A 15,965-nucleotide genomic window follows, 5' to 3' on the forward strand; every position below is an offset into this window, starting at 1 on the left:
TGAATTACGTCAGCAACCCTGGGAAAAGTCACCCTAAATACCTACCATATACCTATACATATATTGGTACTACTGTAATTACAGTAAATCGTACTGTACTATGAATGATAACTAACCTTTTAGGCCCGCCTCCATAAGCCTTCACTGGTGCCAGGATCTTGTCGTGGTTTTTTTTATTATGGTCCTCACGTTGGCTTCATTCACGTCGTAGGCCTTGGCGATGTCCACATTCCTCTCCCCTTTCTTCTTCCTCTCAATGATTTCTAGCTTGGTGGCCTGAGAGAGGTGCCACCACTTCTTGGGGTTCTCAGATGGCTTCCTAGGCATTGTGAGCAGGATAAAATGCAAATGCAGCGAGAAAAAAGCACCGTCCAATGCGAATTATGCAACTGAGTGGCACTGTGGCGGGAGAAATTTAAACAAAACATTGCATGACCAGAAGCGTTTTTTAATTGGACGACATCACGATCACGTCATGACAGCGGGCGGGGGAGGCTACTTGATCGGAAGTTTTGATTGGCTGTCAGCATCACGGGAATGTCCAGTATGACTGTGTTGGACTGGAGGTGATCATGCTAGAGGTGAACTCTGCAGATTTCACCCGCTTGTCGGAGCTCTGTCCATGTCATGCTAATGCATCTGTTACAGTAATTAAATAGTATTAAATCGTACTAATTTTTTGCTCTCCGTGCCGGATGCGAATCATGCTGGACAAACGCTTGCTGGACACGAGGGTACTGTAATAAAAACATATATATTTTTATTTTCTTGGACATGAGGGCACTGTAATAAAAAAATATATATATTTTTTCTTACGGACAAAGTCAATGGGATCCATTCCTACTCACTTAGCTCATCCACCTCAATGCAACTAATTACCGAATCAACACTTTTCACTAGAAAATATTTTAATTTTTTTCGCCACAGTGGATCACACACACCTAATTATCTGAAATCTGTTAAAAAAATTGTACTTGATATAATTTAATTTAAAAATTAGGTTTCAGAGCTAAAATCCACTAATGTTAGCAAATATTTCCCCTTCAGATCATCAGCACACCTTGACAGACTTCTATTTTGCATATATATTTATTTGGCGCTGTGGGATGAACCAAATGTCGAGTTAAGGGGCCTAAATGAATGCTCATTTATAGTTGTGAGTAAACGATGGAAGAGGAGCATAAGACAGTATGGATCAGTTGGGACAAGGATTGTGTGGGTAAAGCTGAAAGTTGGAATACAAATGTGGGCGATTGTGTGTGTGTATGCGCCAACGCAAGATCGTGCTAGAAGAGTGAGAGAAGAGTTCTGGACAAATGTGGAAGTGCGCATGGAAAAGTTTGGAAGGAATGAGAGAGTGTTTTTGATTGGTGATATGAATGGTAAAGAAGGGAATGTGAAGGTGGATGGAATAGTTGGTGAGTGGGGTGTGCCTGCTGAGATAGATGAGAATGGGAGTGCGTTAGTGGACATTTGTGCTGGGAGGGGGTTGGTGATAGCCAATACCCTCTTCAGGCATAAAATGACCCACAGGTATACATGGCGAGTGATGAGAAGGGTGGGTGGTGAACTGAATGAAAGGAAGGCAATGATTGATTATGTGTGTGTGGATGAAAGGATGCGAAGATGTGTAATGGATGCAAGAGTGTATAGAGGTTGGGGGAGTGGACTTTCTGACCACTACTTGGTGGTGGCCAGAATTAGAATGCAAGTAAGATGGAGGAATAGAAGAATGGAAAGACGAGAGGAAGGAGTAGTTGCAAGGAGAGTGGAAAGGTTACAAGAGGATGAGAAAAAGGCAGAGTATAAGAGAGAAATGGAGGAATGATTGGGCAAATATGAATTGGAGCAGATGGGAGACGTGGAAGGTGTGTGTAAGATATTTACAGAAGAAATATGTGCAGCATGTAATGTGGTGTGTGGAAGGAAGAGAAGACGGAGGGGGGTGCAAGGAACAGCGTGGTGGACTGAAGAGGTGAAACAGGCTGTGGCACAAAAGAAGAAAGCATACAATGAATGGATGAGAAATAGGGGCGTGGAAGAAGTTGAGAGGCGGAAGAGGGAGTTATATGTGGAAAGGAAGAGGGAGTTATATGGAAAGAAAGAGAGAGGTGAAAAGATTAGTAAGAGAGATTAAGAAGAGAGTGGATGAGGAATTTGGAAGGAATTTGAGTGTAAAGTGGAGGGACTGTAAGAAAATGTTCTGGAGAGAAGTGAAAAGAGTAAGACAGGGTGGAAATGAAGTTAGCACGGGAATGAAAGATAAAAATGGTAGATTACTAGTGGAGAAGGGAGAAAAAGTGAGCAGATGGAGAGAACACTTTAAGGAATTGTTGAACGTGGAGGATGGAAGTAATGCGAGTATAAGTGGCCGGGGAATGGCTGGGAGAAGGAGGGAGGTGAGAAGACAGGAAGAAATCAGTAGGATAGAAGTTGTGGAAGCAATGAAGAAAGTTAAATCAGGGAAAGCCCCAGGAATTGATGGAGTGTGTGGTGAAATGCTGAAGCATGGGGGAGATATAGTAGTAGAATGGATGTGGAAGATGTGCAGATTGGCCTGGGAGGAAGGTAGAGTCCCGGAGGATTGGAAGTCAGGTATAATTATTCCCTTGTACAAAGGAAAAGGGGAAAAAGAAGTGTGTGGTAATCATAGGGGCATTTGTCTTCTTAGTATAATAGGAAAAGTGTATGGTAGGATACTTATAGACAGAGTTAGAGAAAGAACAGAGAAATTAGTTGGAGAAGAACAGGGAGGCTTTAGGAAGGGAAGAGGTTGTGTAGATCAGATATTCATTCTTAGATCTTTACTGGAAACGTTTCTAGAGAAGGGAAAGAAGTTGTATGCGGCTTTCATGGATTTGGAGAAAGCATATGACAGGGTGGATAGACAAGGATTGTGGAAAGTGTTAAGAATATATGGAGTAGATGGGAAGTTGTTGAATGCTGTGAAGAGTATGTACGATGGTGCGAAGGCTGCAGTGCGTGTGGATGGTGAACTAAGTGAATTTTTCTCTTTGAAAGTTGGTTTGAAACAGGGATGTGTCATGTCTCCATGGTTGTTCAATCTGTATAAGGATGGGGTAATAAAAGAGGTACAGTAAAAGTCCTATTATTCGGCAGCTGATTGTTCGGTAGATCCGACATTTCAGCAGTTTTGAGAAATAGTCCCATTTACGAAAATCATTGATTGTTCGGCATATGTCCGGAATCATCTCGGCAGTCTAGGAAGTGATATCTGTGGATTGTAGGCCTAATGTTTCATTACACTTCTGTATGTTCACTAATTTCTATATTTTTATTCAGATTCAGGTATAGTACTGTATTGATTACAATACTGCACAGTATCATACACTACAGTAACCACCCCCACCAAATTAGCGAGGGTTACGTTCCAAGCCCCCACGCTAATTCTTGAAATTCTTTCATTCTTGATGCCTTCATGAAAATGATTTACCGGTAATTGAGTAGCCCATGACACTGTAATGCATTACCCATAAATAAATGTTGCTTGTTAAATCAGTTTCCCCGTTGTTTTTAGCTGTATGGCTGTGACAGCTCTAGTATTTTTATTCCTCAGCATAATGGTGGGACTGTCCTGTTTAACTGAACCTAACCTAACCGAGTTTAACTATTTAACCAAACCTAACCTAACCTAAAGTCAGAAAAATACTTAAAAATAAACTGGAGGAATATGAATTGCTAAGGTCTCTCTGATGAAAGTTAAACGTACATTTAGTTCTCATTCTTTTGTTTGTTTTTGTGCTTAACGTGAAAGAGAGACCATTGATGCAAACAGTAATATATCCCATTAACCCCTTAATAACCTCCGACATTGAACAACCTTTTACAGTGCCGATGTCAGGTATGTTAAGTTAGTGTGAGCTATAAATAAAACTGAACAATTATGGGGAGGGAACGAAGGTCACTGGTATGTTTGCATGACCACGCTACGATTCCAAGCAGTTAGGCGGTCGGTTAATCTCAGATGTTTTCGCCCATTTGGTAAATACACCGTAACTTTATCAATCTTTCCATGACTCACAGCGAATCATAGCATGGGTTTAGGAAGCTAAATAACACATTGCTAGGCGAGCCAGACGATTATCTTCCCATCTTTAAGAAAAATAAATTGATTTCAGAAGAATGGAAGAACTTTACGTACTCAGAGAGGGATTTAATTTCTTCCATTTTCTTATAAGATGTGAAAATAATCATCTGGTGCACCTAGAAATGTGTTATTTAGCTTCCTAAACCCATGCTATGATTCGCTGTGATTGACTGGAGAATTAATAAAATTACAGTGCATTTACCAAATGGGCGAAAACATCTGAGATTAACTGACCCCCTGACTGCTTGGAATCGTAGCTAGAGTCGTGTAATCATACCAGTGACCTTCATTCCATTCTCATAATTGTTCACAGTTTTTCCATAGCTCACTAACTCGACACTGGTACTGTAAAGGGTTGTTCAATGTCGGAGGTTATTAAGGGGTTCATGGAATACATTACTGTTTCCATCAGTACTCTCCTTTCACATGTAAACAAAAAAAAAAATGAACAAAAGAGTGAGTGCTAAATGTAAGTTATAACTTTCATCAGAAAGACCTTACCAATTCAGATCCCTTTACTTTATTTTATGCAATTTTCCGACTATTTTATTTTGTTTGGAAAAAGTACTGTATACAGTACTCACTCCAAACATATTTGTAATAATATAAGTAGTGATGAGTTCACCAATACAAGTGATGTACTGAGCTGGTAGGTAATATTCCGTATCATTTCGGCCATCCAGGAAGTGTTACCTGACTTGTATGCCTACTGTGTCATTACACTTGTATATGTTCACTAATATATATATATATATATATATATATATATATATATATATATACTGTATTTCAGATTCAGGTATAGTACTGTATTGATTGCAGTATTGTAGAGTATACAGTACTCTCTCCAAACACAGTTGTAATACCGTACCGTAAGTGGTGATGAGTGTTCACCAATATATTTAAGGTACTGAGTGGGTAGGTTTTTGATTATTCGGCAAATCTAATTTCTCGGCATCATCCTGGTCCCATAGATGCCGAATAATGGGACTTGTACTGTACAAGGTAGGGTAGTGGATGTTGGAGTGGCCCTGGTGAGAGAGGACAGTGTTTGGAAACTCCCTGTACTGTTGTTTGCAGATGATACTGTGTTGTTGAGTGAAGACGAAGGGGAGCTGCAAGGCTTGGTGGATGAGTTTGAGAGAGTGTGTAAGAAATGGAATCTAAAGGTGAATGTAGGGAAGAGTAAAGTGATGGTCTTTGAGAGAGGTGAAGTTAGTGAATGTACAGCGAGGTTGGATGGTGAGGAATTGGAAAATGTGAGTACGTTTAAGTACTTGGGTAGTGTGATGAGTAAGGATGGAGGTTTGGAGGGTGAAGTGCTTGAAAGGGTACAGCAGGGAAGAAAGGTTGCTGGTTCTTTGAAAGCAGTGATAAGAAACAGGGAAGTGAGCATGGAAGTGAAAAAGTTACTACATGACAGTATTGTGATACCAACTCTAACGTACGGAAGTGAAGCTTGGACATTGTTGGAAGGACACAAATCAAGAGTGAAAGCAGTGGAAATGAGTTATTTAAGAGGAGCCTGTGGAGTCACGTGGAGAGACAGGCTGACGAATGATGATATAAAGAAGTGTTGTGGTGCGGATGTGGATGTGATAGGAAGTGTTATGAGGAACACACTGAGGTGGTTTGGCCATGTGGAGAGGATGGAGGGTGAAAGACTGACGAAGAGAGTGTATGTGAGTAAGGTGGAGGGAGGAAGAGGGAGGGGGAGACCGAGGATGAGATGGAGAGGTATATGAGAGAGGGGGGTGTGAGTTGGGAGCAGGGCAGTGAAATGGCGGGGGACAGGGCGACTTGGAGGCGATTTGTTTGTGGCCACCCCAAACGGGATTGAGGCATCTGGCAATAGATAGATAGATTTATTTTGAGTACAAAAAATGTATCAGCATTGTAAACTGATATTAATACAAAATAAAAGTCCGTCAAGGTGAGCTGTTAAGAGGCTAAACACTGCTGCTACCTTTAAGAAATTTTCACTCTGAATCCTGATTTTCTATTAATAATTATATTAAACACAAATTTTTGACTGAATTTCAAATAATTAGCAGTGCAAACCTATATGGTGATAAAGATTTAAATATTTTCCTATTAAAATTGCTGATTCAGATCGAGATCACATTCAATGTTTGCATGTTTGTATCTCGGTCAGCTGATGAGTGGTTGGCCCACCTTGTGGTGTTCCATTCCTTGTTCATTTTCCTCAGTTTTCTGATCTTCTTCTATCATACCCTCCACATTCTCGTCAACAACTGTCTAACCAACCATTCTCAGGGTTGTAGCTAGCAAAATACCACTATTGTGTTAGTTATTATTATTGTTATTGTGTCAGTTATTATTACTTTACGTACTGTGTATGTTAGTTATGCTGGTAAACGTAGCCTACATTCCAGAATGCTCTATAGCCTACATTCCAGAATGCTCTATAGCCTACATTCCAGAATGCTCTAAAACATCAGAATAACTGCTGGACAATATTGGAGAATTTGGACAAAGTATGGTAATAGTCTGGCAAATGGTATGTGGAGCCGTACTTTTGCGATTTCCGGACGTTGGGGTTCCCGGACTGGTCTCTCCCCCTTTTAGTCAGGGAAATATGAGGGTCGAGTGTACAGCAATACCCCGATATACGACACCCAAGGATGTGATACCCCGCCTTACCGATGGGGGTACAAATACCACCAAAGCCCTTTACATGATGGCCGCGCCCCGGTTTAAGGATGGGCCCTCCGACGTCGTATCCACAGGCGATAGGCTGTAATTTTGAATTGGAAGAAGTTCAGGGAGCTCTTGCCTCTCCTGACATTGAGAGGGCTCTCCCTACGTGCTAAGGGGTCTTTGTATGCAGCATGTGTTAGGAGTGTAATGCTGTATGGCAGTGAGACCTGGGCAGTGAAGGAGGAAGATATTCGCCGGCTCAGACGTACAGAAATGACAATGATTAGGTGGATGTGCAGTGCGTCCCTGTGTCCAAGGCCTGGAGGGGCTGGGTTTACAATGGAAGAGTTGAGAGGTAGGATGGGACTGGAGTGTATTGGTGTTGTGATAAGGAGAGGTAGATTGAGGTGGTTTGGACATGTGGAGAGGATGGGGGATGATAATTGGGTGAGAATGGTGAGAAGTGTTAATATTGGGGGTGGGGTTATGAGGGGTAGACCAAGAAAGACATGGGATGAGGTCATTAAGTGTGACCTTAGGGTTAAGGGACTGAACAGGGAGGCTGCAATGGATCGTGCAGCGTGGAGAGCCGCCATTAGGTGACCAAGGCCGACACATGCAAGCATGTTGGAGCCTTTAAAAATGAAAACGAAAATGAAACACGTTCCCACAGCCAGCTGAGCCCGCCCGCCTCCCAGGATGCGCAGAAACGCTCACTCAGGCCCCACAGCCACTGCTCACCCTGCGCTCACCCATCTCATTCTTCTCGCACCAGCCATCTCAGAATGAGGAATTCTCTTATATTCGCCCACCATGCATCATGCTGCGTCACCAACGTTGTGCAAGCCACTATCGTAGTGCATCAGAACTATGTAAGAGCAGTGCCATGAGTAGAGCAATGATACTAATCGTGTGTGGAGTGCGATTTTATGTTAATTTTGGCCTAAAGCAGTGCGATCATGTCTGGTAAGGGTGCTGCACATGGTGGGACTAATTGTGGTGCTAGTGGAGGCCCTAGTTGGGGTGGTAAGCAGCCTGCAAGTGTTGGTGCTTGTGATGTTCCCGTGAAGCGTGTGTGTAAATCTATTTCACTAGAAGTCAAGCTAGATATTCTTAAGCGCCATGACGAAGACCAAGGTGCATGTGCTATCACTTCGGCTCTCCACCTGGCCCAGTCGACTGTCTCCACCATCATCAAAAAGAAGGAGGCCATTAAGGCTACTGCTGGGGAGGTTGCAACCTTATCCGCCTCCTGTTTCACCTGCCAGAGACAGCCTGCGATGGAGGAGCTGCAGCGGATGCTGTGCACGTGGGTGGAGGATCAGAACCGGCGGAAAGCACCCATGAGTCAGGAAATTACTTGCACTAAGGCTCTCTCGCTAAGGGAGGAAATCAAGATGAGGCAGGATCTTGATGCTAGCGAGACCTTCAAGGCAAGCCATGGGTGGTTTTACCGGTTCAAGAGTCGAGCTAATCTCCACCATGTGAAGATGTACAGTGAGGCGGTGAGTGCAGATACGGTGACAGTGGCAGCATTTCCTCACAAACTGAAACGCATCATTGCAGAGGGTGACTACAGTGTGAAGCAGGTCTTGAATTTTGACGAGACTGGGCTCTTTTGGAAGAGAGTGTCCTCCAAGAAATATCTTGCAACAGAGGAAAAGTCTACACCAGTGTTCAAGGCCTTGAAGGACTGGCTTACACTCCTGCTGGGGGGCAATGCAGAGGGTGACCTCAAGTTGAAGTCGCTCCTTGTCTACCACTCCGAGAACCCCAGGACTTTGGAGGGGTATGTTAAAGAAAACCTTGGGGTGATTTGGAAGTCCAACAAGAAGGCCTGGCTGACTTCCAATATCTGTTCATCAATTTCCACACGTACCTCTCTTATGTCCTAAAGAGGTATGCCTCCAAGGAGAATTAGACGAACAGATTTCTCATGGTGGTAGACAACTTGCCTAGCTACCCTCCCACGATGAAGGAATGGGCAAGCAACATAGAAGTGATGTTCCTGTCCCCCAACACCACATCCTTGTTACAACCCATGGACCAGGGGGTGATCGCTGCATTCAAAGCGTATTACCTCTGCCGCTCTATGCAGCAGTTGGTGAAGGCCTATGACTGTGATGCAGAAAAGGGATCAAGATGCAACAGTGTGATGAAGAGCCAGAGGTTGAAGGAAGCCAGTAGAGTTAATGAGACAAAAAGCCTTTGACTCCACCCTATCGAGAAGAGCTGTATGTGGGAAGCCTCTTCACAAATGAGAGTTGTACCCTACATAGGGGTGAATAAAACCCATGAATAAAGTCAACAATTGTGCAGGGGTAAAGAAAGTACGGAGTCGACTTAGCATACCTAATCTCTTGGAAACAAATTTTACAAGAGATGTAATATGATCTTTCCAAGATAAGTCCTGAGTGAATGAAACCCCAAACATGTTCAAGGATGATGCAGGATTGAGCTGGATATTATTAAACATTAGTGGGTACTACTGTGGAAGATTTTATTGGGTTGATAGGTGTAAAAACTGAGGGTTTAATGCATTAAAAACAAAAAGATTACTTTTACCCCACAGATACGAGCCAAGTCAGACATCAAGTGTGCCACAGCATCATCCCTTGTTTGTGGCAGCAGTAGTTGTTCCCTAGGCAGTCTAGCATCTTGGACAGGCCTCAGCGACAGAGTCATCCAGCCTCTTCTGATAATCAAGAGGGCTGAATGATGCCCACATCTCAGACTAGCCAGGTGGACCCTGTCCTCACAAGGGAGGTAGGATTTAGAAGGGTGGATATCAAGAGGTCATGCATGAAGCTGTGTGTTGTCTTCTAGTGACTGAATGGAGCAGCAAGAGATTTGAGTATGGATATGCTTCTGGAAGCTGGTCTGAGGCAGGCGAGGGAGGATAGATGACAGTATTTGTGTATGATATCGTGTGCTGGGTGTTGTTTTCATGTTCCTTGGTGTGTGTGGATGTGCTGCCATGTAGTATAATGGATGGTATGGGTTTGTACAGGCTGCGGTGAGAATTTGGGTGCCTCTCATGTCTAGGTGATCCTTGACTTTCAGGACTTTGGTTTCTTGGTGTACGTTGGTCTGTGGGTGTAGTAGCTGTGCAGCCTGTGATTATTTTTAGGGTCTTGTTCTGTATGGTCTGTAGAGTGCTGTAGTGTGTTTTAGTGAGGTTAGAAGCCCAAGCAGGGCTTGTATAATTCATCACTGAATGTATATATTGTTTGTATACTGTGGTGGTGGTTTCTTTGTCGTGTCCAAATGTTGTATGGGTAAGTGACCTCAAGGCACTGAAACTTGGTATTAATTTATCTTTAAAGTTTGTGATGTGTTGTTTAAATGACACTGATGTATCGCGTTACACCAAGGATTATGGGGGGGGGGGGGAGATAGGGGAGTGTTGTTCATAGTGAGGTGTGGAATGTGACTATGTTCTGCTGTCCAGTTTGTGAGAAGGGTCACTGTAGATATGGCCGGGGCTATTGTAAGCCTGTTTGTGGTGAATCATTCATGTAGTGTGTTGAGGTAAGGTTGGATTTTTACCCCAGTCAGAGATACGAGCCAAGTCAGACATTAGGTGTGCCACAGCCTCATCCCTTGTTTGTTGAAGTAAATGCTGAGATGGACATTGTGGGAACCAAATGGAAAGGTGAAGGGTGGTATCATCAGCGTACGAGAGAATAGGGTTAGATGAATAAAAGGAAGAGAGTTGGCGATAGGACAGAGCCCTGAAGAACAGTGGTGTTCTTCACAACTGTTGACAGATCTAGGAGAAGAACAATGATTGTCTACAACAGGGGCTATAGAATGACCATAAAGGAAGCTACAGATGAAGGCACAGATAGAATGATAGAAACTGTAAGAGGGCAGTTTGGAAATTAAAGATTTATGCCAGACTTGATCAAAAGCCTTTGAGATGTCAAGTGCAATGGCAAAGCTTTTGCCAAAGTCCCACAAGGAGGATGACCAGAAGTCTGAATGGTAGGTGAGAAGATCACCAGTGAAGCACCCCTGACGGAATCCATACTGACGATCAGAAAGACAGTTGTGATAGGATAGATTATTATTATTATTATTTTTTTTTAAAGAACAGACTGGAAAGCTTTTGCAACACAGTATGTTAAAGCTACTGGGCAATAGTTAGAGGGTTGGGAATGGCCACCCTTCTTTTAGACAGGCAGGATGATAGCAAATTTCCAGCAAGAAGGAAAGGTATAAGTTGACAGACAAAGATGAAAGAGGTTACCTTGGCAGGGAGTAAGCACAGAAGCACAGTTCTTGAGGACAACAGGAGGGATTCCGTATGGCCCACATGCCTTGTTAGTAATGAGGCCAGTGATGGAAGAAAATATATCAACTGAAGAAATTTTAATGTCAGCCATGATGAGGTCTGAGGGGGAAGTGATGGAGGAACAGCACTGAAACTGCCTAAGGTTGAATTCAAGGAGAAAGTCTGTGCGAAGAGGTCTGCTTTATCAGTAGAAGAAATAGCTACAGAGCCATCATAGTGGAAAAGAGGAGGGAAGAATGATGAGGTAAAGTTGTTAGAAAGATTTTTGGCAAGGTGCCAGAAAGAGCGGGAAGAATTCGAGTTGGAGAGTTCAGTGCATTTAGTATGAATGAAAATTATTGTTTGCAGACCGAGGAACAGACTCAGCATGATTCTGGGAAGAAACATAAAAGAGATGAGGTTCAGGACTAGGTCAGCTCCAATGTCTTTTGTAGGCCTTCCCCTTGTTGTGGACAGCATTAGAACAGATGTAATTAAACCAAGTTTTTTTTGCATTAGTCATAAGATGAGAGGAAGGATTGTATGCTTCCATGCCTGAAAGAATAACTTCCACAATGTGCAAAGCACACTCAGATGGCTCTTGGCCATGGAAGCAATAATTATTTCAGGGAAAATCGAAGAAGCACTGCCTGAGGACCTCCCAATCAGCAGCTCCAAAGTACCATAACCGATGTTTCTTGGGAGTGTCCATGGTCTTACTGGAATGACTGGACAGGTTAAAGTGATAAAGTTGTGACTGGAGGAGCCCAATGGAGGGGAAAGATTAACAGTGTAAGCAGAAGTATTAATTGTAAGGAAGAGGTCAGGTATGCTGGAACTCTCTCCACAGCAGTCAGGGATATGGGTAGGGTGCTGTACAGACTGCTCTAGGTCATTATGGATAGAAAAGATGTAAGCTTGTTCGCCAGGTGGACCAGTGAAAGAAGAGGAGAGTCAAAGGTTGTGGTGAGCATTGAAATCTCCTACAATGAAGATTTCAGAGAAAGGAGAAACTGATAGGATGTGTTCCATCTTAGACAGGGTTAGGTTAGGTTAGGTTAGGTTACATTAGGTTAGGTTTGACTTGATTGTGCTTGATTATGTTAGGTGTGGTTAGGTTTCATTTGGCTGAGCTGACTTGGTTATGCATGTTTTTTTTTTTTAAGTGTGGTTAGGTTTCACTTGGCTGAGTATGGTTGGATCAGGTTATTTTTGGTTAGGTTAGGTTATATTCTTTGTTAGTTTAGATTAGGTCAGATTAATGTATGAATATATAAGGTTAGGCTTGCAATAATAAATTTCAGTAGATAAAAGTAGGTTTAGGAGGTCTGTCATTATGCTTGATAAACAAACACAGGTGAATCTGGATGAACACTGACTAAAAAACGGGGAAAACAAAATTATCAGTAAACAATAATTTACCAAAAAAAAAAAAAATAATAATAATAATAATATAGAAAACAACCAGGGAGAAGGAGAAGTGAACTGGTATGGTACTTCTGCTGCATAAACTAATTTGAGGAAGTCTGTAACCCTGATTAGCAGGCTTGGTTGTAAACAAAAGCTGGTCACACCAACATCAGCTGTACAGTATACTAATCCCGTGCCTTTAAAATTACTTGAGTTTATTATCCATATTTACAGAAATTTGAGTTTATTATGCAGAAAAATATGCATTACAAAATGTATGGTACAACTGAAAATATTACCATGGGAAATGCACCATCCACTTACTTGATGTAGTGCTGCTTTGAGTGTCTGCCCTTTTCTCTCTTCCTTCCTTCCTCTTCTGTCTTTCTTTCCTTCATTTTTCCCTCTTCCTTCTGCCTACGAGTGACTTTACACCCCCCTCTTCTGTCTTTCTTTCATTCATTCTTTCCTCTTCCTTCTGCCTATGGGTGACCGTACACTGAGTGACAAGCCAAATGATTTCCTGTACACTGGGAAATTATTTACGCTGGGTGGTAACCATATAACCAAAAAGGCACCCCAATCAGATTGAGCCTGTGTAGGTTTATATCCAAGGGGTGGTTGGGGTTTACTGCTCATGTAATGCCACTCAGGGATGAGTGAGGCTGGTCACTCTCATCTTCAATGTCAGGACCAACTTGCCTAGCCCTGGGCTCCTACGCTCCTCATGGGGCAACATAGGACTGGATGATGGATGGATGGAACTGAACCTGATTACTGCTGTTCAAGACTTTCAGGAGTGGCCAACACTTTGTGAAACCCGCCTTCTACCCCAGCTGTGATGGTGTGGGACAATGAAAAATCAGGATTCGAGCCTAAAATATCTTGGCCATGAAAAACAGCTCACTCATGTGATGACATCACGGGGTTCACGTGCCAAGCCAGAGCGTGTGAGTCTCGGGCTCGGTCCCAGCTCAGGCATGTGATAAAGTTGTATTTCAGCCAAAACATGCGCTATGCTGGCAGGAGTGCAGATTTCCATCACACAATGATAACAAAAACCGTTATAACCAAGGAGTCAATGTATCCAGAATATTCATTCTCTACTAAGAGCTGCATCATTTTGTTTGGTTTCGTTTTTGAAGGCTCCAACATGCTTGAATGCATCGGCCTTGATCACCTGATGGCGGCTCTCCAAACTACTCCATCTCTAGCAGCTTCATCATTCAGTCCCCTATCCCTGGGGTCACACTCAATTACCTCGTCCCAGGTCTTTTCGGTCTACCACTTGCTAACACTTCTCACTTTCTGCACCTGAAGATCATCCACTGTCCTCTCCACATGCCAAAACCACCTCACTCTATCTCACCTCATCGCACCACCAATACACTCCAATCCCATCCTACCTCTCAACTCTTCCATCATAAACCTAGCCCCCTCAGGCCTCGCACTCAGGGATGCACTGCACATCCACCTGATCACTGCCACTTCTGTATGTTTGAACCTGCAAATATCCTCTTCCTTTACTGCCCAGGTCTCACTACCATATAGCATTACACTCCTACCACACGCCACATATAAAGATCCCTTAGCATGGAGGAAGAGCCCTCTCAATGTCAGGTGAGGCAACAGCACTCTGAACTTCTTCCAACCACTCCTCACTCTAGCCACAGAGCTCCACCTCCAGCACATAACATGTCACCCAAATAACAAACCTCTCCCACATATTCAAAAGACTCACCAGCAAGTTCAATCCTTTCACCCCTGGCAATCTCCACTAGTATTTCATTATAAAGTGATGCAAAAACATGAAGTTCTGTACAACACTGTACTTAAGTAAATACAGTAAGTATGGTAACAGCTGGCAAAAAGGCATACCTCTCTCATCCTCTTGTAGTCAATAAGGCGAGCATACGCACTGGCTCCAGCAATGATTAATCGGGGCCGGAAGAGCCTGGCATGCTCATGAAGTCTGTCATAGTCAATCTCTCCGGTGGCTGGGTTAAGCTTGTATGGCATAGACTCAAAGTAAATAGAGGTGGCAGAAATCCTTTTGGTATCTGTCATGAAGCCATGGGTCAAACTGTAAAAAAGATGCAATACTTAATCATCCACAAAGACTTTTTCTTGGCAAATTTCAGATTAGCTGGATTAAAAAGAATATAACAGGATTATAATACCACACTACATTATTTGTATGGTGAACCATGAGTTTTGAAGGTTTAAATGATGTGTGAATGTATGTATCAAGCATGGGGCTGAGGCCCAGCCACAGGCCTCAAAGTTGAGGTCGAGGCTTTCAGAAAACCACAAGCTCGAGGCCAAGGTCAACCTGTTTCAATAGGCCTCAAGGTGGCCTTTGAAGGGAGGCCTTGTGAGGCCTAAGCTTTTGTGTATATTTACCTAGTTGTATTTACCTAGTTGTGATATACTGTACAGGAAATGAACTACGCTCATGGGGTCCCACCTCCATTTCTCAATGTCAAATTTTGCTTTGAACTAGTTTAAGTTTTTAGACTGGATGATCTCTTTGTCCAAGCTATTATACAGGTCTATGCATCTATATGGAAAAATATATCTTGATATCCTTCAAGCAACTTGGCTTTTTTAATTTCATTCCATGTCCTCTTGTTACTCTCCCATCTTATGCAAACAGATCTTCTCTGTCAATTTTTTCTACTCCCATAATGGCACTAAACACTGCAATCATGTTGCCCTACTCTCTCTCCTTTCTTCTAAGGAAGGCAGGTCTAGTTTTTCCAGTCTTTCCCTGTACGACACATCTGCCAGGCTATGGACCATCTTGGCTGCTGTCCTTTGTACTCTCTCGATCTTCTTTATATCTTTCTTGTTATGTGGGGACCACACTACTGCCGCATATTCCAACCAGGGGTGGATCATGGCAACAATCAATTTTTTCATCATCTCATCCACATAATGAAATGCTACTCATATGTAAGTCAAGAGATGTCATGACATTATATGTCTCTCTAACTATCTTGTTAATGTGTTTTTCAGGTGATAACTTATCCTGGACCAGCACTCCCAAGTCATTCTCTTGTCTCCCTTTTGTGACTTGTTCATTACCCATGAAATAATTCAGTGATGATCTCTTGTTACTTTTACCCATTTAAAATATTTTACACCTTTTTGCGCTGAATTTCATTTCCCATATCCGGCTCCAATCATGAATCCTAGCCAGGTCTTCCTGCAGTATTTTACAGTCTTCTTCAACTTCTACTCTCTTCATGATCTTCGCATCATCAGCAAACAGACTTGCATAACTGCTCATTCCATCTACCACATTATTTACGTAAACCAGGAACATTACAGGTGCTAACACCAATCACTGTGGGACTCCACTTGTTGCTTCCCTCTATCCAGACATCCTGTCTTTTATTATTATCCTCATTTGTCTGTCTCTCAAGAAGGCTCACATCCACTCTAAGAGGTTCCCCTTCAGTCCTATGAGTTCCAATTTCCACATTAGTTGCTTGTGGGGTACCTTGT

The 15,965-nt window shown here is 42.8% G+C and overlaps 1 protein-coding gene across 1 annotated transcript in view; it reads right to left on the reverse strand.

Moving 5' to 3' along the window:
* LOC145406828 (serine hydroxymethyltransferase, mitochondrial-like) overlaps positions 1 to 15,965 on the reverse strand; it is a 149,001-nt gene that overhangs the window by 54,324 nt on the left and 78,712 nt on the right. Inside the window, exon 5 of the mRNA XM_080277928.1 lies at positions 14,334 to 14,538. Coding sequence (XP_080134054.1) covers positions 14,334 to 14,538 — 205 coding nt within the window. The remainder of the gene's footprint in view (positions 1 to 14,333; positions 14,539 to 15,965) is intronic.

The sequence above is a fragment of the Coenobita brevimanus genome, chromosome 71 (genome assembly GCF_032717465.1).
Source record: "Coenobita brevimanus isolate Jiangsu-jjx chromosome 71, ASM3271746v2, whole genome shotgun sequence".
Lineage (NCBI taxonomy): Eukaryota > Metazoa > Arthropoda > Malacostraca > Decapoda > Coenobitidae > Coenobita > Coenobita brevimanus.